Below are 21,114 nucleotides of genomic sequence, written 5' to 3'. Positions count from 1 at the left end.
TTCTATCTTGATGAAGCTCAAAGGCCTCATGGGCAGTAGCGCTGCTAGGTAGAGGTGGATTTGCTGTCTTCCCCATTTCTCTTCTCAGTGCTACATGGCACAGACCCATGGTTTGGGAGAAGGAAGAGTGGCAGCACTCATTAAACACTACTTTTTCTCTTATTGATTAATTGAATAGGCCTCAATATCAGTAGATCTGCCAGGTAGAGATGTGTAAATGTATTCATGATACCGAGTTCCTGATAAAACCACTTTTGATATTAGTCATGAATGAAGGATTTTATGTTTGCTTTCGTATGGAGCTCATCATTTACAAATGATTTCATATACCCTAGAGCCACATCAATTTCTTCCTTTTATATTTTGGTGGCTATAAAAATAGGTATATATTAATTTGAAAGGTATTTGTGAAATATAGTATTAGTTTATATATATTATTATATATATTATATATATTCTAAACCCTAACTTGGCTGTTGTTGGGTTTTTATTTCCTTTTGCTTTTCATCCAGTATAATCAGTAATTCCCCCTCCCCACCCCCAACCAGCAAGCTCTGGTCTTCCCTTTGTGGCCCTGAAAATATGTCCCACTGGGAACAAAATGGGTTTTCTAAGAATTTTGTTATGTGAATCTTTCAGCGATTCATCCAGTGAATATTCTGACTGGACTGCAGATGCCGGAATAAACCTTCAACCTCCGAAAAGACAAACAAGACAGGCAACTCGCAAAATGTGTAGCAGTTCTGAAGATGAAAATATCAAAGATATGAAGGGACAGGAAGAAAAACGCAAAAAACCCAAACAGACAAGGAAAAAGGTCTTTAGGCTTTTCTGAGTAAAACTTTAACCCCCTCCCCCTTTGGGAAAGGTAAACCAGTTACCGTATTTTTCGCTCCATAAGACACACCTAGATTTAAGAGCAGCTTATTTGGAAAATCAGCTCAAAGTTATTGAGCTTACGTTGCAAAGGGGGGAAATCCTGTTTTTATGGGGTTCAACTCACAGTTCAGCAGCTTCTTTAGGAAAGGAAAGGGAGCCATTTCTAGAGTTTCCAGACAGATAATCCAATCAGCCAGTCACATGTCACTGGGGAAAGAAACAGCCTCCACCTGCAGAACATTCAACAGTGGAGGCCTGGGCAAGGGGATGGGGCCAGAAAGGGAGCCAGCAATCAACCACACATTCGCTCCATAAGACGCACAGACACTTCCCCTTACTTTTTAGGAGGAAAAAAGTGTGTTTTATGGAGGAAAAAAATACGGTACTTGTGTTTAAACTCTGTAATGCTTTTGTTTTAAGAAACCTAGTGGACGGCTTTCGATGGATGGTGAGCCCACTGAAGAATGGTTTGCTCCACATTGGATACTGGATACCATACCGCGGCGTTCCCCCTTCGTTCCACAAATGGGGGATGAGGTAGCTATTTGTTTATTTAACTGGAGTAGGGCATGTCATTTTAGGGGGTGAAACTTAATTTTTTCAAATTTCTGCAGTGCGGGCTCTTAAATACAGTGGTACCTTGGTTTTCATATGCCTCCGTAGTCTAACGTTTTGGAACTCGAATGCTGAAAACCCAGAAGTAAATGCCTCGGTTTTTGAAAGCGCCTTGGAAGTCGATCAGGAAACGCAGTTTCTGTTTTGAGTTTTCTGTATTGAGGCTTCCACTTTGGTGATGATGATGATGATGATGATAAATTATTATTTATACCCTGCCCATCTGGCTAGGTTTGAGGCTTCCGCTTTCAGTTTTCGGTTTTTGAATGTTTTGGAACTCGAACAGACTTCCGGAATGGATTATGTTCGAAAACTGAGGTACCACTGTATATAATTTGGGGTGTGAGGAATTAAAATCTGCTAATATGTTTTTGTGATTGGACAACATTTAGCTGGGTGAATCTACATTTGATTAAGTAGCACAGAAACTGCTTTTAGAAAAACAAACTTAATTTTAATTTTGCCTTCTGAAAATGTCAGGTAATGCTATAAAAACTTTAAATTCACTGCATAAAACATATCCTACTAAGTGTACAACATAAAGCAACATTAGAAAAGAATGACATCAGTTTATAAGAAACTTAAACAAGTTTCATCAGGTCTTGCTTTGCTTCGTTCTTGGACATCAACTGCCAACTTGCTTCTTGGCCTCTGATGTAGCCTTGCTGCCTCTGTGACTTGTTGCACACACCTCTCCATAGACTGAGCATGACAGGGCCACAGTGGAACTTGAATGAGTTCGGCAATGAACTTCTTTATTTCAGCTGTAGTAAGTTGATGTGCAAAAGGAGCTTCATGAACCTCTTCAGACCAATCGATCAGCTCCCAACAAGGACGAAGCACTGGGGCTGATGGAAGGTGTCTTCCTCATACTTCTCTACTTAGATTCAGCCAGCCATCTTGTTTTGTCTCATCTCCTTGCCACTTCGCTTTTTAACTTTTCTGTTAGGCTCAGGCCTAAATAAGATAACAGCAAGTACTTGGCAATCATTTTATGCAATTTATTTCATTTTATTATATATCTTGTAAAATAATTTTATTAGTCCTCCCCCACAAAATTTGACATTCAATTCACTTTCAGGATAATAATTTCTTACATTTTGACTTCCCATCCGTCCTTCCAAGATGTACCTGCTGTATTCCTTTATCTGCTGCCATTTATTTTCTATTGAATTATAACTTATATTGCAGTCGTTTATTTATTCTCCTTCCCTTGCCTATTATTCAAATCCTGCTTGTGATTTCATTTGGCTATAGTTTATTCTCATCTTTTTGATCTCTTGTATTTGCTGTCAACTTCGCCATCTCTACATAGTCCATTATTTTAAAATCCATTCTTCTTTCATTGGGACTTTTTCTTTCCATTTCTGCACATACAAGATTCTGGCTGTGGTAGGAGCATACATAAACATAAACAACATAACTATTTCCTTTGGAACCTCTGCCCCTATAATCCCCAGATTAAATGCTTCAGGCCTCTTGGGAATAATTATTTTAAAAATCTTTTAAAATTCATTATGTAGATTTTAATACAGTTTTATACACATTGTTTTAATGAGACAAGTTTAAAATTACTGGAAATTCCACATCAGGTTGGCAAAGTCTGCTCAGTCACGTAGCACAGAAGATTGTTTTAGCAATCCCCGAAGAATCAGAAGTCCTGTTTCTTGAAATACGTACATCGGACCTTAATACATTGATCTTTCTGCATCTTTGAGGTCTCTTCTTTTCCCTTGTGTCTCCTGGCATGCACAAATGATGCATGTTTAGGAACTAGCAAGCGGAGCATTATTTATTTACTTTGGGATATTTATTTCCAAATTAAGGATAAGTTCTGAAAGCTGAGGTTTGGTGTATTGTGAATCAGAGTGTCATTTAATTTTCTTCCTTTCAGGTAATCTATTTCAGGCAAGGGCATGAAGCTTATGTGCGTGCAGTTCGAAAGGCAAAGATCTACAGTGTAAACATGCAGAAACAACCATGGAATAAAATAGAACTCAGGGTAAGGGGAGCTTCAGAGTTATATTGTTTTTTATCACTGGGTTGAATAAACCCAGTGAACCTGCCTAATACCAAACTAGACCATTGACTAATCTATTGCCTTACACAAATCAGCAGTAGCTCTCCAAGCTTTGGGGCAGGAATCATTCCCAACCTTACCTGGAGATGCTAGAGATTGAACCTGGGATCTCCCATGTGCAAATCATATACTCTACCTGTCTGAGTCACGCATCCTGCCAACAACAGAGACTTAAGGAGAATTGAGGCAAAATAATCCTGTGCAGAAGCATCTATCTGATTAACTCACCTGGTGCAGATTATACTGTGTTACAAGCAGAGAGCAGATATCCAGAAGTGTGGGACTTGGCTTGAAGGTCACATTCAACTTCACATTGTGTAGAGGCCATTATCAGAAACCGCACATCTGCATTTGTGAACTTGAATTTCTCCCCTGCCATCATATTCTTGAGCTTCTCCCCTCCTCCCTCCAATTCCCGTGCAAAGTAGTAATAGGGAGTATGGATGTGTGGAGGCGATAGGTGATAAATATACATGTGAGAATGTGGACATGAATGTATGAGTTAATGCAGAATCAATGTAGAATGAAAAGTGGCGGCGGGGGGACGCTTGTTTTTTATGGTCAATTTGGGAATTCACACTTGTTTAAAACAACCCCCTTTGTGTATGTGCTTCAAATAAAATGTACATGCACAACTAAGCTTTGACCTCCAGTGCTGTTTTGACAAACAGGAACAAGAATTCGTGAAGATTGTGGGAATTAAGTATGAAGTTGGACCACCTACGCTTTGCTGCTTGAAGCTTGCCTTTCTTTATCCAACCTCAGGCAAAATGACTGGTGAATCATTTTCCATTAAGTAAGTGGCTGGCTAAATGGGCGCTTGTCCATCACCAACTCACATTCTCCCCCCCCCCAAACTAATTCAAAAACTTGTCTCCCTAATAATATTTAGGAAAAGAAGCATGCTCATCACTTTGAGCATTTTCCTGTGCCATCAAGACGCGGACAATGTATTTGATCACATGGCAGAGAAGCACAGAACATGATTTAAATGTTATTAAAAAGGTGGAAAATGTGCACCACCACCCTGCAATATTTAGCCTGGCTTCTTTGATTGATTGATTATTTAATTTCTGTACTGCTTAATATATTAAAAATATCTCTAAGCTATGTACAAAAAACTGAAGCAGCAACAAACAAAATGCTGCAAAAATACAGTTTCATATAAAAATGTTACATTAATACGAAGTTGCTAATACACATATGAATCAATATCATAATTACCTTCAAGACATGTCTGTGGTTGTACTACCTCCTTCTGAAGAGCTATTCCACTTCTGTTTCACAGGTACCATGATATGCCAGATGTTATTGATTTCCTTGTGCTGCATCAGTTTTACAATGAAGCCAAAGAAAGGAACTGGCAGATTGGTGAGTGCTAGCTTACCGTTGGCTAGCTCCATATTAAACATATGAAATGTTTTCTGATTTTAGTTTTTGTTTGTTATTTGATGTAATCTTACACATTTTGTAAATGACTATATTTCAATTGCAGTGTATATGTTTTAATGAGAAAAACTGAAAAACGAAACAACACTCTAAAAAAAAAAGCACACCACTATTAGTATTTTTGTGCTTTTTCTGCATCTATCACTTGGCTCATTCCAACCTTTTCTGTTGCAGGAGATAGATTCCGCAGCATAATAGATGATGCATGGTGGTTTGGAACGGTAGAGAGTCAACAACCATTCCAGTCCGATTATCCTGATAGTTCCTTCCAGTGCTACAGTGTTCAGTAAGAATGACTTTGAGTACTTTGTGTACTATGTGTACTTTGATGCATTTTTTTTAAAAGACCACTGCAAGAAAAGCTGAGTTCTGTAACCTGTATTTCTAAGTGAATTAAGCAAACATGCTCGCTGATTGATACAATGATGTACATACAGTATCTGTACCTGTCTCTTGAACCATAACGATCCACAAGGCAGCTAACAAAATAAAATCATAGTACAGACTTAGCAGCAACAAAACAAGACTAGATGTTTAAAACATTATATCTCAGCAGCAAAGAGCCAGCAGCATTATACTGCTTAGCAACTACTTAGCAGTCAGTTACAGCGCTTACGAAAAAGCAATAGGTTGTGTCCAGTTTACACAGGGTGGAGCACCTAGTTTTTCCTCATCTCTCCTACCCCCTACAGCCTTCCATATCGCCAAATACCTGCTCTTAAGGGTTGGGAGACCTCCTGGGAAAGTGTGGGATATGGCACAGGAGGTAGAGATGACAAAAATTGGGTTCCATTAACTCCATGAGCAGAAAATAGTTTCCATTAGTGCAAAGAGAGACCTTGGGATAAACAGCCCAAAGCTTTGCTTGCTGTGTATGCCAGTGAGGCAGAGGCTGCCTGCCTCTCCTTCTCTGGTGCCTAACCACTCTTCCCTTTGACAGCCATGGGTTGCTCTAGGTGGGATGATTTTGGCCAATCTGAGGCTGTCTGGCCCAGGTATAAGGCAACCTCTTACATCATTATGCTGTAACTATGTAGGGTGGTGGGAATTTATAGTTTCTGACCTTCTCCCCTCTTAACACAATGCTTAAACATTGTGTTCTCATTTGGAAGCTTTTCTCCAAATGGCTTCTACTTAGTCAGTCACAGATGGGACCTTTTTATTGGCGGTTCCATTAACCTTAGGCTTTAGAGCCACCAATATAATCCACTTTTGGACTTCTTTATTTTGCAAGACATTTAATGACTGTCTTATGCTTCTGCTGTGTGTGTGTGTTTGTGTGTGTGTTTGTGTACTTAAAAGGGACGCGGGTGGTGCTGTGGTCTAAACCACTGAGCCTAGGGCTTGCCGATCAGAAGGTCGGCGGTTCGAATCTCCGTGACAGGGTGAGCTCCTGTTGTTCGGTCCCAGCTCCTGCCAACCTAGCAGTTCAAAAGTGTGTCAAAGTACAAGTACAGTGGTACCTCAGGTTACAGATGCTTTGGGTTTTAGACTCCACTAACCCAGAAATAGTACCTCGGGTTAAGAACTTTGCTTCAGGATGAGAACAGAGATCGCGTGGCAGTGGGGTGGCGGCAGCAGGAGGCCCCATTAGCTAAAGTGGTACCTCAGGTTAAGAATGGACCTCCAGAACGAATGAAGTTCTTAACCCGAGGTACCACTGTAGATAAATAGGTACCGCTCCGCCATTTCCGTACGCTGCTTTGTTTTTGCCAGAAGCGGCTTAGTCATGCTGGCCACATGACCCAGAAAAACTGTCTGCAGACAAATGTCGGCTCCCTCGGCCAGTAAAGTGAGATGAGCGCCGCAACCCCAGAGTCGTTCATGACTGGACTTAACTGTCAGGGGTCCTTTACCTTTTATATACAGTACTTAAAAAGAACTTTTTATTGATGTGGTCTGTATGTGTATGAATTTAAAACTTTTAATTTTTTTGTTGTTTCACTTGGATTAGTATGCAGTTGCTTGTTTTTGTTAAAACTACTTGGAGACTTCTCAAGCAAAAAATCATTATATCAATGCTTTAAAATAAATAAAATGTAGACTATATCTTGTTGCGGCACTTGACAACACACCATGGTGTGATTGATTTAGAATTAAATTCTCTTTATGGCTGAATGCTGCATGCAACACGTGGTTGGATACAGCTTTCAATCACTTCACAAGTAGTCACAGTGTGATAAATGTTGAAATAAATGCCTTAGCAGCTTCAGACTAGTTACTTGAATGATTGCTTCCACCCATATGAATATTTCTGGGCACTGAAATTGGTCTTGGAGATCCTGCTGTCTGGCCACTGCTACTGTTCTGCACTAGATCTGTGTATGTTTTAAGTCTTTAAATACAATTTTTGTTCTAACAGCTGGGACAATAATGAAAGAGAAAAGATGAGCCCCTGGGACATGGAGCCAATTCCAGAAGGAAGTAAATATGTTCCCCCATCCCCTTCATTGGGTATCAATAATTTGTGAATAAGTACAGTGGCAGAGGCTCTAATGGGTATGTCTTTCTGTCTCTGTCTCCCTCCCCCCTGACCCTGGTTTTCTGTAGCTGCTTATCCGGAGGAGGTTGGGGCTGGTGTTCCTGTGACAACAGAGGAGCTGGCATCTTTGCTGTACAAACCACAGGAAGGTGAATGGGGATCCCATTCCCGAGATGAAGAATGTGTGCGGGTTCTTCGCGGTATTGATCAACTTTTATCCTTAGGTATGTGGACCTCAAAAGAAGACTTGGAGATGATGCCAGGGACTAACAAACACAGATGCCAACACCCTTAACATATCTATTTACTTATTTTAAAGCATTATTACCTCACTCTTAAGTTAAAGTGAGATAAAGTATTCAGTTAAAGAATGTTATTCAGTTAAAGAATGTTCCTGCAGTGGCTTGCAGATGTCAATGATAAGACAGTTCTTGTCCTCACGCTTTCAAACTAAAAGACATATCTCAAGAGGACAAGGTATTGGGAGTGGGGGAAAGCAAACTCGGGCACTATTCTTAGTTTCAGAACTCTTGTAATCACCAGCTGGAGTGGAAAAATTATGTCGATAAGTGATTCCAGGCATGTAGCTGATATGAAACTAGGATTTGGGTAAACTGAAATCCAGAAGGAAGTATGTAAACATTTATTTGGTATTAAGGACCTTACAACAGGCACACACTACAGTGGTACCTCGGGTTACGGACGCTTCCGGTTACAGATGCTTCAGGTTACAGACTCCGCTAACCCAGAAATAGTACTTCGGGTTAAGAACTTTGCTTCAGGATGAGAACAGAAATCTTGTGGCAGCGGCACAGCACCAGTGGGAGGCCCCATTAGCTAAAGTGGTACCTCAGGTTAAGAACAGTTTCAGGTTAAGAACAGACCTCCAGAACAAATTAAGTTCTTAACCAGAGGTACCACTGTAGTTTGACTGCTTTGCACACAGCTTTTAAGTGCAGCAACAGATATACTAGCAAACTGAACTTGTGTCTGAAGATCTCTCTTACCTGTTTAGTTCAAATTCATGTCCCCATCGCAACCCCATGCACTTTGGCACCACTGCTGCTTTGTTTCCCAGGGCTCTCTTTAGGCAACTGCAGTACTGTTTTTCAGGGCATTCTCTGTGGTGGCCCCTTTGCTGTATAAGAAGCCAGAGAAGTCTTGGGCTTCTTCACTGTACAGCTTTCAGTAAATGCTGAAGACACACTCTCCTAGCCTTTCACACCTAAGATGTGTGTTTTCAGAGCCCACCCTATTCCTGTAACTAATTAGTTTTAGCTATTTTTAATAGTGGATTTTAAATTGTTGTGACCCACTGCAGGACCTTCTGGTGAAGGGCAGGTGGCGGTAACAACAACAATTATTAATAATAATTTATTTAATGCTCCATTCAGAGTTTTTCTTCTCTTCCCCTACCAACATCCAATTTTGCTTCTTTGGTCTCTTGAGCCTTGAGCCTCTGCCCCATCCACCATGCTTCCCTGAGGTCCCTGCTTTTCATTTCACTGCCCTAGCTGATTCTTTCTGTCCAACATGCATGTCTCTGTCTTTTCCCATGCCCATGCCCTTCCTAACCATGGACACTTCTTCCTAATTATATACAGTGGTACCTCGGTTTACGAACTTAATCTGTTCCAGAAGTCCGTTCTTAAACCGAGGCACACTTTCCCTAATTAGGCCTCCCACTTCCGGTGCCTTTCCACCATTCGGATTCTGTTCTTAGACCAAGGTAAAGTTTGCAAACGGAGGCACTACTTCCGGTTTTGCGGAGTTCATAAACTGAATTGTTTATAAACAGGACTGTTCTTAAACTGAGGTACCACTGTATCATTGTAATCGGGCATCCATTACAGGTTTCATCTCATGCTCTTGCACACATTCTCTTGCTGTCAGTTTGCAAGGTGGTGAACTTTCCATGACATAGTTAGGGTGACAATAATTTTAAGTACTATACTGATCATCGTATTACCTTATTGGGCAGGTGTTTTTTTAAAAGCATTTATAATGTAATGTAATGATGTAATATAATATAATATAATATAATATAATATAATATAATATAATATAATATATAATATAATAATATAATGCTTCTAAGTTTCACCATTTGACCAGCATAGCTTGTGGACTTTAATCAGCTTTCTTTGCTACCTTTTTAAAGATATATCCAACCCTTTTGCTGTCCCAGTGGACCTTAGTGCCTATCCTCTATATTGCACTGTTGTTGCTTACCCAACTGACCTCACCACAATAAGGAGAAGACTTGAAAACAGATTTTACAGGTCAGATTGATTATTTCTTTCCACTGTCTATTGTTGAGTATCTCTTGTCTTTTTTTTTTTAAAGTTGCTAACTTTTGCTAAATTGTATCTGCTGTAGTATTAGTGAATTTTCCCCCCAGCTTTGCTTAATCAGGAAAATGCTGCAAGAGAGTCGTAACGTACTTGCAGCATCTAAGATTCTCCCCTGTTAACTATATTTCTGATGTAGACCAGGATGTGTGGGTTTTTCCCTGTTTCTCAATCACTCATGATTTCATTTCCTGGCTCTTAAGAATTGTTGATGTTTTCCCTGCTTCTTGTATTTTGCTCTTCTGCCAGATTGGTACTTCATTGTTTATGAAAAGCACATGCAGGCTTTTGTAAAAATGATTTTAGGTTACAGAATGAGCATGGCACATATTTCTTTTTGTTTTTATTAATTTGTTTTTATTAATTTTACAAATTTGTTCTCTTCCTTTTTCAGGAGAATATCAGCACTAATGTGGGAGGTACGATATATTGAACATAACGCTAGGACTTTCAATGAGCCCGATAGTCCTATAGTTAAAGCAGCCAAAATAGTAACGGATGTCTTACTTCACTACATTGGGTGAGCTGTCACTTTTCTTGCCAACTACCATTTCCACAGTTTCCAAATACTTTCCCTAAAACTTCTCTGATCAGCAAGGTGTTTCCTGAACTATTGCAGTTGCATTGTCTGCATCTGTGTTGCACATCCCTTTCTTTATGCTACCAAATAATTTCTTCTCCCATCACCTCTTCCTTCACTTTTGTCCTGCCTGCCATGGAGATAAGACTGTGGGAATTTTTCATGAAGAAGCCCTGCTTCCCACATGATCTGACCATTTGCTAATAAACTCAAAGTTTATTATGTTGCATAGTATCTGGCATGCGGGTTCAGCAAGCATGATATGCCAATTACACACAAATCAGCCCTTAATTTGTAATCCGTCTGGGCAAGGATGATGTTGCTTTTACAGTCCCAACAGTCCGTGACTCTCTGTTGGCCCCAATGCTGATAATCATATTATCCTTTAGGGATCAGAGTTGCACAGATATTCTGGAGATGTATAACAAAGTGAAAGCTGAAGACCTGAGTAGCGCAAATGAAGAAGAGGTGACAGAAACGTATGCTGATTCGGATGGTCCAGGAACCTCATCTGGGAAAAGAACTGTGAGTGCTGCTTAGTTACCTGTCAGGGACTGGCTGGCTGATGAGGAGTAGTGGGGAACCTCCAAGGGGAAGGAAGGATCAGAGTCGGGACTAGTGGAAGGATACTGAGGGGAGGTCAGAGGGAGAGGCCTGGGAGGAAGGGCTGAATGATGAAGAAGCAGAGTTAACTTCACTGACAATGGAGCCGTGTGTCTTTCGTACTGACCTGTGTCTGACAGCACCTTTCTTCAGCCAGTTTGTATAGAGCCAGTTATATGTAGAGTTTTAAACTATATATGCTTTCGTAGATTTTCACGGGTAAACTATATATCTGTCAACACAAAATGAATCTCTGAGTTACCTTTCACCTGCCTCTGTCAAATTGGAACTGAATCAGTATAAATTAAACAAGATGGAAGGAGAATTTTGTCATAAAACGTACATGTTGCTGTTGCTCCCCTTTTAAAAGGTTCAGATAAAGCAGCAGATAAAAAAGCAGCCTTCCAAGCCACGTGCTGATGCCTGGAAAGATAAGTGCAAACAGCTATTAAGCCTCATCTATGAACGTGAAGATTCTGAGCCATTCCGACAACCTGTTGATCTCTTTTCTTACCCTGTAAGTTGCTTTCATTTCTTTAGTTCAGGAAGGAGGAGTAAAGAATTGTGTGAAGCACTGAAACTCTACCCTCCATAATAGCACCACAATGTTCTTGGTATTCACAGAGTTTTCTTAGGCGTTACTCACATACTTCCAACTCTGTGGTTGCTTGCTTTAAAAAACAAAAAAGAAAAGAGCCTGAGGTTCTTGGGATCTGAATCCTGTATTTCTTCTGGAAGCTGTGCTTGTACAACTTGCACAGTAAAGTAAACAGTCCTGCCCCTTACTTAATTTGAAGTATGACTATGTACTACAGAGCTTTCCAAACTGTGTGTTGTGACACGTTAGTGTGTTGGCTGCAGTGTGTAGGTATAACATGTGAACACTCCCTGCAGTCCTCCTGGAGCTATAAAGGGGTTAGTTTAGTCTCTGGTTTGCTAGTAAAACTGAATTACCGTGTCACAAAATGATGCATGTCTAAAAAGTGTGTTACCAACATGAAAAGTTTGGAAAGCTCTGAGGTACTTGTGTTTGCTAATTCAATTTTGCCAGTTTTAGCACTAAAATCTCTAGTGTTTATTGTTGTTGTTTTTTTAAAATCAGTTCCTGTAATATCCCATAAGGACAGTCCACATAGTAAAAATATTTCCTTTCCCCTCCCCCATACAATATTTCTCTTTTCTCCCTTCCTGCTTGTAGAGCACTGAGAAATTTGGCAGGTGGACTAGCAGCAAATGCATTCACTCCATGATTATTTCTTTGCTTGTAGTATCTTTGGAATAGTTCCACCTCAGAAATCATCACACTGAGAATGCATGCCTTGAAGCGATCTGCCTTTTGAATGTGCATCCAGACCTTAAGTTTTATTGTCTGTGGAATGTTAAAAGTTTTATAGCTTGTTTTTGTGAAATAACTTTGGAAGCAGCCATTCTTCAATAAGTGCAATAACTAACCATATCGCTGTAATGTGGCAATGTTACTCATTTAACACATATAAATATTGCTTGTAGGATTATCGTGATATAGTGGACACTCCAATGGACTTCAGCACTGTGAAAGAAACTTTGGAAGTAGGAAATTACATGAACCCCCTTGAGTTCTACAAAGATGTTCGTCTGATATTCTGCAACTCCAAAGCATACACTCCTAATAAGAAATCAAGGGTAAGATGTAGAAGTGGTGGTGGTGCCTATGACTACAAGCCTCCAGCCTGACACATTCAAATAAAATATAATAGTCCCAAAATATAGGCCTTTACTAAAGACTGTTGCCCTGATAGCCTTCCTAATGCAGATTGCATGATAGATAGTCCAAGCTTTTGGAGCAGGAGAAAACAGGCTTCAATGTCACAATCCTTTAGATATCTGAAGATGGCCATCATATCCTCTCAGTTTCCTCTTATCCAGGCTAAACATACCCAACTCCCTCAACCAGTATAGGAAATAATCAGCTAGTTTGACAAACAAGCTGACTTGGGTACCAGGCTTTGGTCTTTCTTCTCTCGTGACTTGTGCATAATTTTGGGACCATCGGTAGCCCCATTAGTCCTCAGACAGCAGCCTGAGTAGACCCAGGGATGGTTTGGGTCATAATTCAGTGACAGAGCACATGCTTAGTATGCAGTCTATTCCAGGTTTAGTCTCCAACACACTTTGACGCAATGAGGATATTGGACTGCAGGGCTGGGAAAGACTTCTCTGCCTCGGCCTAGGGAAGAGGGAATTGCCAATTAGATGAACCAATAGCCTGATAGGCTACAAGGCAGCTTCCTATGTTTTTTCGCACAATAGGCGAATAAAAGGTTAATGAATAGTTAAAATATTTGCTTTGTTTCTCTTTGCTTTGTCAGTTCATTTAGCTGTAATAGCATAATTTAACAAGGTGCATTGTCACTCTTCTTCATTTTATGTTTGATCTGTTCTTTGTTATTTTGTACAAAGCATTCCTACCATAATAACCAAAAGTAATATGAATTTCTTATGCTTAGTTTTAAGTACATCCGCTGCTGGATTGCTGCTTTTTCAGGGTCATCATTTTATGGGTTTTGCATTGTATTTGCTATGTTGTATTTTAATGAAACATTGTGTACCTTGCTGAAACTTCAGATTAAAGGGCAGATTATTATTAATAATAATATTTTTAATATATGTAAGGAAGATTACTAGAGGCTCTAGATTCAAGCTGTGTGTGTAATTATGTGAATGTGTTTCATAGTAACTGTCCAATAAGCAGCTGCCTTCGAGCATGTATGCTATCAGTGGAAAAGAAGTTCCTACTTGTCCCCTGTCCTGCCAGCAGATAGACTTGGCTGACTCTGCCAACCATTTTATAAATGTGCCATCGTGCCACATCCAATACACATTCATCTCCTTCGTTTGGAATCCCAAGGTTTATGCTGCAGAGTATGAAAGTTCTGAGCTTCTCCAACTATCCTGAAACTCATGAGAGCAGGGACTGGCTGGACTAGCAGCAGTGCTATTGGTACCCCTCATTTTTAGCTTCTGCACAGCCTGCCTCTCCAAACATCACTCTTCATCTTATGTTGAATATTGAAGAATTGCTGACCCTCTGTGTTAAAGAATTGCTCCTCTATGTTAAATTCACAAGGGTTTTGCTTAACTTTTTAAAATAGATGGCCACCTCTACAAAGCAACTGAGTGTTTAATCATTTCCATCCTCCAAGGAGGCTGGGGGTGCTATGCACTGTGACTCCCATTTTGACAGGTAGTGACTGGCCCAGAGACCCAGCAAACTTTGTTACTGAGCAGGGATTTGAATCTAGGTCTCCTCAGCCTAAATCACGCAAGTCTTCTGCACAGACATTCATTCTCAGGTGTGATCACTCTGCCCCTCTTTTCCTCCCCTACCAGATTTACAGTATGACACTCCGACTATCTGCCTTATTTGAAAATCATATTAAAACTATAATTTCTGAATACAAGTCAGCAGTGCAATATCAGAAGAGGCGAAGGCCACGGCTACGGTACCGGAAACAACTGCGAAGCAGCAGCAGTTCTTCCTCTAGCAGCAGGTCACCCAGGTAACAATTCTGATACTTGCTAAATGTATGATCACACATTGATGTTCATTTAGTGAGAGCTTACTGGACTGTGTGTGGACTACTAGGCATACAGCTTTCTGAGTAGTAGCCCACACTTTTGGAACCTCCTCCCTGGGGAGATACATAAAGCCCCATCACCTTGGCCTTTAAAATAAATAAACCCTCTGACAACACATTTATTCACGTCTGCTTTTGGACGAGCCATGCAGCACTCTGTAACATTTTTAACTGCTGCTCATGTCTTGTAATTATATTTTCATGCATTTGAAGAGTTGTGTAAGCTTCCTTGGGATGGCGGTGGCATTTAGGTTACAAGAAAGGAATTTTGACTAAACATCAGGAAGAACTTTCTTGACAGTAACAGCTGTTCGACAGTGGAACATAAGTGGTGGGCTCTCCTTCCTTGGAGGGTTTTAAGCAGAGGTTGGATGGCCATCTGTCCTGTATGATCTAGTTGAGATTCCTGCATTGCAGAGGGTTGGACTAGATGACCCTAATGGTCCTTTCCAACTCTACAATTCTATAAAAAATGTTTTAAATAAATAATAATTTAGTAGTACATTTGTTTTATGCCACTGCCATGTATTCCGCCTCAACATCCAGCCTCTGCAGCAATTTCTGTACCACAACAAAATTGGTGAGAGCAGATTTTCGTGGGGGAAATGCAATATAATTATAAGCAGGCTGAGTTGCAATGAAAGACACAACGTAGACATAACTGACCTTTCAGACTTCACAGAGGTCATTGTTAAAAATAATGCATTGCTGTTTTTTGTCATGCTTATAGCCCCAAAGGAAAACAAAAGCAACCGATGCAGCCTAAAACAAACCTGAATACCTCACTGCCTTTAACTAGGACTAATTCTTCAGTTTCATCTCATGGTAAGTGAACTTGGAAGCAATAACCTTTCTTTGCCTTTTCCGTTTCTGCACTCCACTTTTCCACCTTGCTTTCACCATAAGGACCCTTTGCTTTTGCCTGTACCAGTTGAGCCCCGGGGCCTAGGCAGACAGAGAGGATACACCATCCTACCCATACCCTCTAATTGATCTCCATATCACTGAGGAAAGTGTTCTGCCCTTTATGTTCCTTTGATGCTGATATTTCCCCCCCCCCATTATACTGCATACCTTGCCCTTTGCCACAGAGTGCCAGATCTCTTCTCCAGTCTGTTCTGCCCCCAGCATCCTCGGGAATGTTCATAGTTTGCCTACATGCAAAAATGTGTAGATGAAAAAGCACGTACCAAGTCACAGTATCTGTTACTGCCCATTTCTGTCCAACTGCCACCTTTGCTTCTTTCATTCCAAATGTATGTGATCCCCCCACTAAGGGATTTGGAAATTGTATATTTATGTTTGTAAATTCATGCATATGACCATTGGCCTTGCTGTCTAGGGGTGATGAGAGTCAAACACATTCTGAAGAGTCACAAGTTTCCTACCCCTACATTAGAGAAATGTGTGTCAGAAGCCTCTCCTAAGTCAGTAATCGACTCCCACTAGGTAAAGGCCTGGCGTCTTAAGGAATCCGTCTTCTGTGACCTCCAATTATTTGTATGATTGTTAACATTGCACTAGCAGTGCAATCATAACTGAAAGAAATTTCATAAAGGATTTGAGGCCTACACACTCACATGCCACTAAAGCAAATGAATGCAATGCTTCTACTTTCAAATTCATTAACATTTTCCATCCATTGCGAAACTTGTGACATCATGTTTAAATTTTCAGATACTACTGAGGAACCACCTGGCTCTGCTGTTGCTGCTGAAGAGATGGACAGTCATCCTTCTTCATCTGGCTCAAACACCCAAAATCATAGCGGAAATGATGCTGAACCAGGGAAAAATAGGCTAGTTAGAAATAAATCCACACCAGTTACACAAGGTGAGAAGTTGGAGGAATAAAGATTCCCTCTCTCTATATATTTCCCTCTCCCTCCCCCCCCTTTTGGGTGTGTGTGTCTAGGTCAGAGGTTTTCAACCTTTTTGGGTCCACAGCTCCCTTGACCAGCTACATTATTTCTGTGGGGCCCAGTTATGTCACCCCTTGACTGCAGAGCTGGCAGCCCCTCACCCCTCCCTTGTGGAGGGTTCCCTCAGCCTCCTCTCTTCTCCCTTCTCCTTGGAACTCCTATGGGCGGTCATAGCTGCCGCCTCTTGTCTTTGAGCTTCCCAAACCCACTCCCAAGAGAGGTACCTCCTCCCACTGCCTCACAGGGGCCTAGGAAGGACTACCTGGCCAGCCCCAGAGGCACCATTCACCTGGGGAGCTTGTAGTTAGAGCTGCTGAGAAAAACAGCTATGCAAACCTTTGAGAAGCAAGGATGTGAGAGGGCATCAGAAGAGGAAGGGAAGAGGGACAGAGGCCAGTGTTGCCTGTGGCACCTCCGACAATCAAGTGACACAACCATGGCACACAGGTTGAAAACCACTGGTCAAGGGTTTTATTTGGTTACAGAGTGATTCTGATTCTTGTGTTTTGTGAAGCAAATGTACTGTTAGATTGTGCACCAGATCACCCTGTGTCTCTCCCTTCTCTAGTCACAGGGCAACAATGTGGCAGAGTTCTCTCTGGGAGGGAACACATTCCTAATGGGCCAGCTCCCAAAGTGTGGTATTTTTAACATAAATGCAGTGGTGGTTGTGCTTAATGGGGCTGCTTGGGTAGAAGGCAGGGAAGCCAGCAGCAGGTGGAGCCAGAGCCTATAACAAGTTGTCTCAATTAATTATAGTTGTCCCCATCCTCCTCTCTGCTGAGTTCTACAAGACAATGCTGAGATAAAGGAGAAGGAGCTGACAGCCAGGACCACCATTGTCTGATGGTTGTAAAGTAAGCAGGCAGGCAGGTGGGGACTAGTTTAGGGTAGTGGGTCTGTTCGCTGCTCACTCTAATAAACCATTAGAAAGGTCCGTGGTGGTCTGTAACAGCTGTGCAATTTTGAACTTTTTTATTTTAATCCTCTCTTTGCAGAGATGTCATTTTCCTGGCTTCCACAAACTGATTAGCTAGCACACATGTTTAGGGGTGTGGTGAAGGGTGGGAAGCCCAATAAAAGCTTCTCACACCCATTTCACTGCCTAGCAATAGCCCTGCAGTACTACTAGTGGTTGCTGCCACCACCCTTCCACTTACTTTGACAGTCTAGATGGGAGGGGATCTGGGATGCACTAAAGCAATTACTTTGCAGACTTTCCTTGTGAGTGGCTCTGAGTCTAAAGGCAGCCCTCACACTCTCGTGAGTCTCTCCCAGACCTCAGAAGAGTAGGCTGGTTACTTACAACTCCAATCCTAAACATCAGGTGGCATGAATTTCAAGAATCTAGGCACACGAGGATCCTGAAACCCTGAGGTTTGGCAATCACACACTTTGGGGGTCAAATTATAAAACTTTCTTATGAATAAATGATAGAGGAAAAGCAAGCAGAAGGTCAAACAAAATACAAAATAGGCCAGAGTACCGTGGCTTTCAAACTAAACTAATCCTAGCCTAGCCACTACAATACAATGGTTCTAATTTACTTAAAAATCTATCTTCATAGCAAGTCCAGCCAAATCCCTGACAGTGGAGGGAACAAGCTGCAAGTGAAACTCAGCCTCATAAAGTCTCTGTCCCCTCTCCTGGGCACGTGACCCCTGACTCCTGACCAATAAGCTTCAGAGTCAGTCAAGTACCCCTTTTGCATCTGAAGAGGACTGGCAGGAGGAGATACCTGACAGACTGGCTTAGGGAAATGCTGGGCAATTCCAGGGTCCATTGGATAGGTGTCATGTAGCAAACTTATGTTTAGTTATTGGTTACAAAATGAAGGCCTTCAAGGAATGTAGGCCAGGCATAATCAAGGATAAAAAGAAGGAGAAGCAGGAGATTGTTCTTTGTAACTCACTTTGAGTCCCTGTCAGGGGAAAAGATGGGGTGTAAATAAATTTGTTGTTGTTGCAACTGTGGCTCAGAGGCATCCCTAGCATTGCAATATCCCTGTGATCTGTTGGGTGGTGAGCTCAGCCTTGCAGAGGCCCAGTACCAATCTCATGGGTGTCTCATGGGTAGGCGTCTGCCTCTTGATTCAGCAATGCCCTTAATCATGTATTTCTTTATAAAAACCAACTCTGCTTCAGTTTAAAATTGCTTGCCTTTGAGCAGGTGTCATGAACAATCCACTTTCATCTTGGTAGGCAGAGAACTTTTGAAACAAGACTGCTTGTTCTATGAGTAAATTTCTTCCAGGCTGGAAAAAAATATTTTGTTTTCTCCAGGAAACTGAGATCTAGCTTTGTAGCAGCATCATTGACAAATACATTTGTTTGAATTTCTGTAGATCAGCCTTCTGATAAGCCCCTGACAAATGGTGATGGGAGAGAGCCCCGAGCAACAGTCAAGCGGAAGCTCTCAAGTGCATCAGAAGAGGATGAACCCATTGGTGAAAAGAAGAAGAGAGAAGAAAAAGAAAAGCCAGGTTTATCCTCCTCAGAAAGTGGAGATTCACGATCAAGCTCAAGTTCTGAAAGCGGATGTGGCTCTGATTCTGACTCTGAATCAAGCTCTAGAACAGATCAGGACTACATAGATGGAGACCATGACTACAGCAAATCTGTGCAAGTGAAACCGAAAAGAAAAATCCGAAGGAACATCTCCAGTGGGCAGAGAAATTGGCAGGGTAGAGGGACAGGAAAGAGAGGGAGATGGGGGCGGTGGGGTAGGTGGAGCAGAGGGGGGCGAGGCAGCCGGAGGGGAAGAGGCTGTGGCAGAGGAAGAAGAGGAGGCAGGGGAGGAAGAAGAGGGAGAGGGAGAGGAGCCTCCAGAGGAGCCTCCAGAGCCAAGCGCCCACGAATTGCCGATGATGAATTTGAGAATCTTTTGGGGGGACGCTTCAGTGAGAACACATTTGGTGGGCGGTTCAGCAGGCCGCCTCGGATTAAAACTAGGAATGAGGGCAGGCGAACCGTTTTATATAATGACGATTCAGACAATGACACTTTTGTGCACACTGAGGATCCTCTGAACCTTGGTACTTCCAGGTCAGGCAGGGTGCGGAAAATGACAGAAAAGGCCAGGGTCAGCCATCTCATGGGATGGAATTATTGACAAATGGGAAACTGGAAGTGAACAATGGTGTTTTGACGATCTAAGGCCTTCTACTGCAGGGATTTTTGCCAGAAAATCTACAACGCAAATTGTGTGGGGACTCTGCTCACATTTTTCTGTGGTGCTTTTTCCATTTTGCCCATATGTATGTTCAAAGACTTCTGATTGCCACATGTTCTTGGCCAAAAGAAGCCTTGGCCATTCATTCTATATCTGCAGAAATACTTTCCCACACTACACTTTGAGGTTGTCATAGGAGGACAGTGGCAATGGAATCATGATTTTGATGTCTCCCCTTGTTTTTCTTTTTTGGTTTTGTGTGTTTTGTGCATTATAGAAACAGCACCTTCTTACAGAGATTTTGAATTGTCTGCCATGAATTCCTTACATTCAGTAATAACTTTTGCACAATTCACCAATCTTAAAGGCAGCTATAAAATGTTTACAGTTTCTCTATTGTGCACAGAATATGAATAATTTCAATCTTTCCAAGCCAAACTTTCATGAAGTATGTTCATACTTGGGTATTTCGGTATGCTTTTCTCATTGGTTCTTAATTCATGTTTTGAAAATGAGAGGGAGAAAGAGGGGTGGGTGGGGCTTGGTGCCTTGTAAATACGTAGCAGACTTTTGACATGCATTAACAAATGCATGCATTAATAATATTATACAATGAGATACTTGAGAACTATGAATATCTAGACACACAGGTGCCAAATGCAAAAGTTAACTTGCTTCTATATTCATTCTGATACCCTCATATTGTTACAGCATTAATTGAGACTGCCAATAAGGTGTTAACATCATCATTGATATTTTCTCTCCTTCGCAGCCACTGTTTTTCTAGTAGCTTAGCTGCCTCCGGACTTGCAAATAATAGAAACATTAGAATTCATTTCCTTTTCTTCATTTATGGGGTTGCTGTAGGTTGTGTGGCATTAGCACAGTCCGTCATTAAACGACAAAATAGCCATTTGTCAGGTTTCAACCTGACAATCATACTCACGATGCTTTACATGCTTTAATTTGATTCTTTCAACTACAACATAACTTTTTTATGCTATAGTAACTTTGCCGACTCACTTAGTATGGACAACCATCTCAATCTTCCCCGGGGCGGGGAATCATAACACCCTTGATTAAGAGATTGCTAATTGGCAAAGGAGCTCCAGGCCTCTGAGCTCCTCCCCTCTCCTTCCCCCAGCTTCCCCATTCACTTTGGTGGAAGGGCATGATTGGCTCACTTTTATTTTTGTTTGTGTGTGCTAATCAGCTCCTTCTTTTGAAGTGGACACAGCCCCACAAATGCAGAACATCTGTGTGTGAATTTTGGCATGTATGGATTTCTCATTGGGTGTGGTGCCATCTGGTTTGATACTGAGAAATAATTTGCACAGGGCTCTTCTTGTAACAGTGTTGAACAGTG

At 41.4% G+C, this 21,114-nt stretch overlaps 1 protein-coding gene across 1 annotated transcript in view; it reads left to right on the top strand.

Annotated features, from left to right (window-relative positions):
* BRWD3 (bromodomain and WD repeat domain containing 3) overlaps positions 1-20,583 on the top strand; it is a 75,030-nt gene extending 54,447 nt beyond the window's left edge. Inside the window, exons 23-39 of the mRNA XM_081897301.1 lie at positions 640-817; positions 1,300-1,416; positions 3,389-3,496; positions 4,246-4,370; positions 4,863-4,945; positions 5,198-5,309; positions 7,386-7,447; positions 7,574-7,729; positions 9,667-9,787; positions 10,251-10,376; positions 10,826-10,961; positions 11,410-11,556; positions 12,549-12,701; positions 14,409-14,578; positions 15,387-15,481; positions 16,334-16,489; positions 18,922-20,583. Of these exons, the coding sequence (XP_081753427.1) occupies positions 640-817; positions 1,300-1,416; positions 3,389-3,496; positions 4,246-4,370; positions 4,863-4,945; positions 5,198-5,309; positions 7,386-7,447; positions 7,574-7,729; positions 9,667-9,787; positions 10,251-10,376; positions 10,826-10,961; positions 11,410-11,556; positions 12,549-12,701; positions 14,409-14,578; positions 15,387-15,481; positions 16,334-16,489; positions 18,922-19,688 (2,812 nt within the window). The 3' untranslated portion in view covers positions 19,689-20,583. The remainder of the gene's footprint in view (positions 1-639; positions 818-1,299; positions 1,417-3,388; positions 3,497-4,245; positions 4,371-4,862; positions 4,946-5,197; positions 5,310-7,385; positions 7,448-7,573; positions 7,730-9,666; positions 9,788-10,250; positions 10,377-10,825; positions 10,962-11,409; positions 11,557-12,548; positions 12,702-14,408; positions 14,579-15,386; positions 15,482-16,333; positions 16,490-18,921) is intronic.
* Positions 20,584-21,114: the final 531 nt, after the last annotated feature.

The sequence above is a fragment of the Podarcis melisellensis genome, assembly GCF_964234715.1.
Source record: "Podarcis melisellensis genome assembly, chromosome: Z".
Taxonomy (NCBI): domain Eukaryota; kingdom Metazoa; phylum Chordata; class Lepidosauria; order Squamata; family Lacertidae; genus Podarcis; species Podarcis melisellensis.
This window is presented reverse-complemented; position numbering and strand designations above follow the sequence as displayed.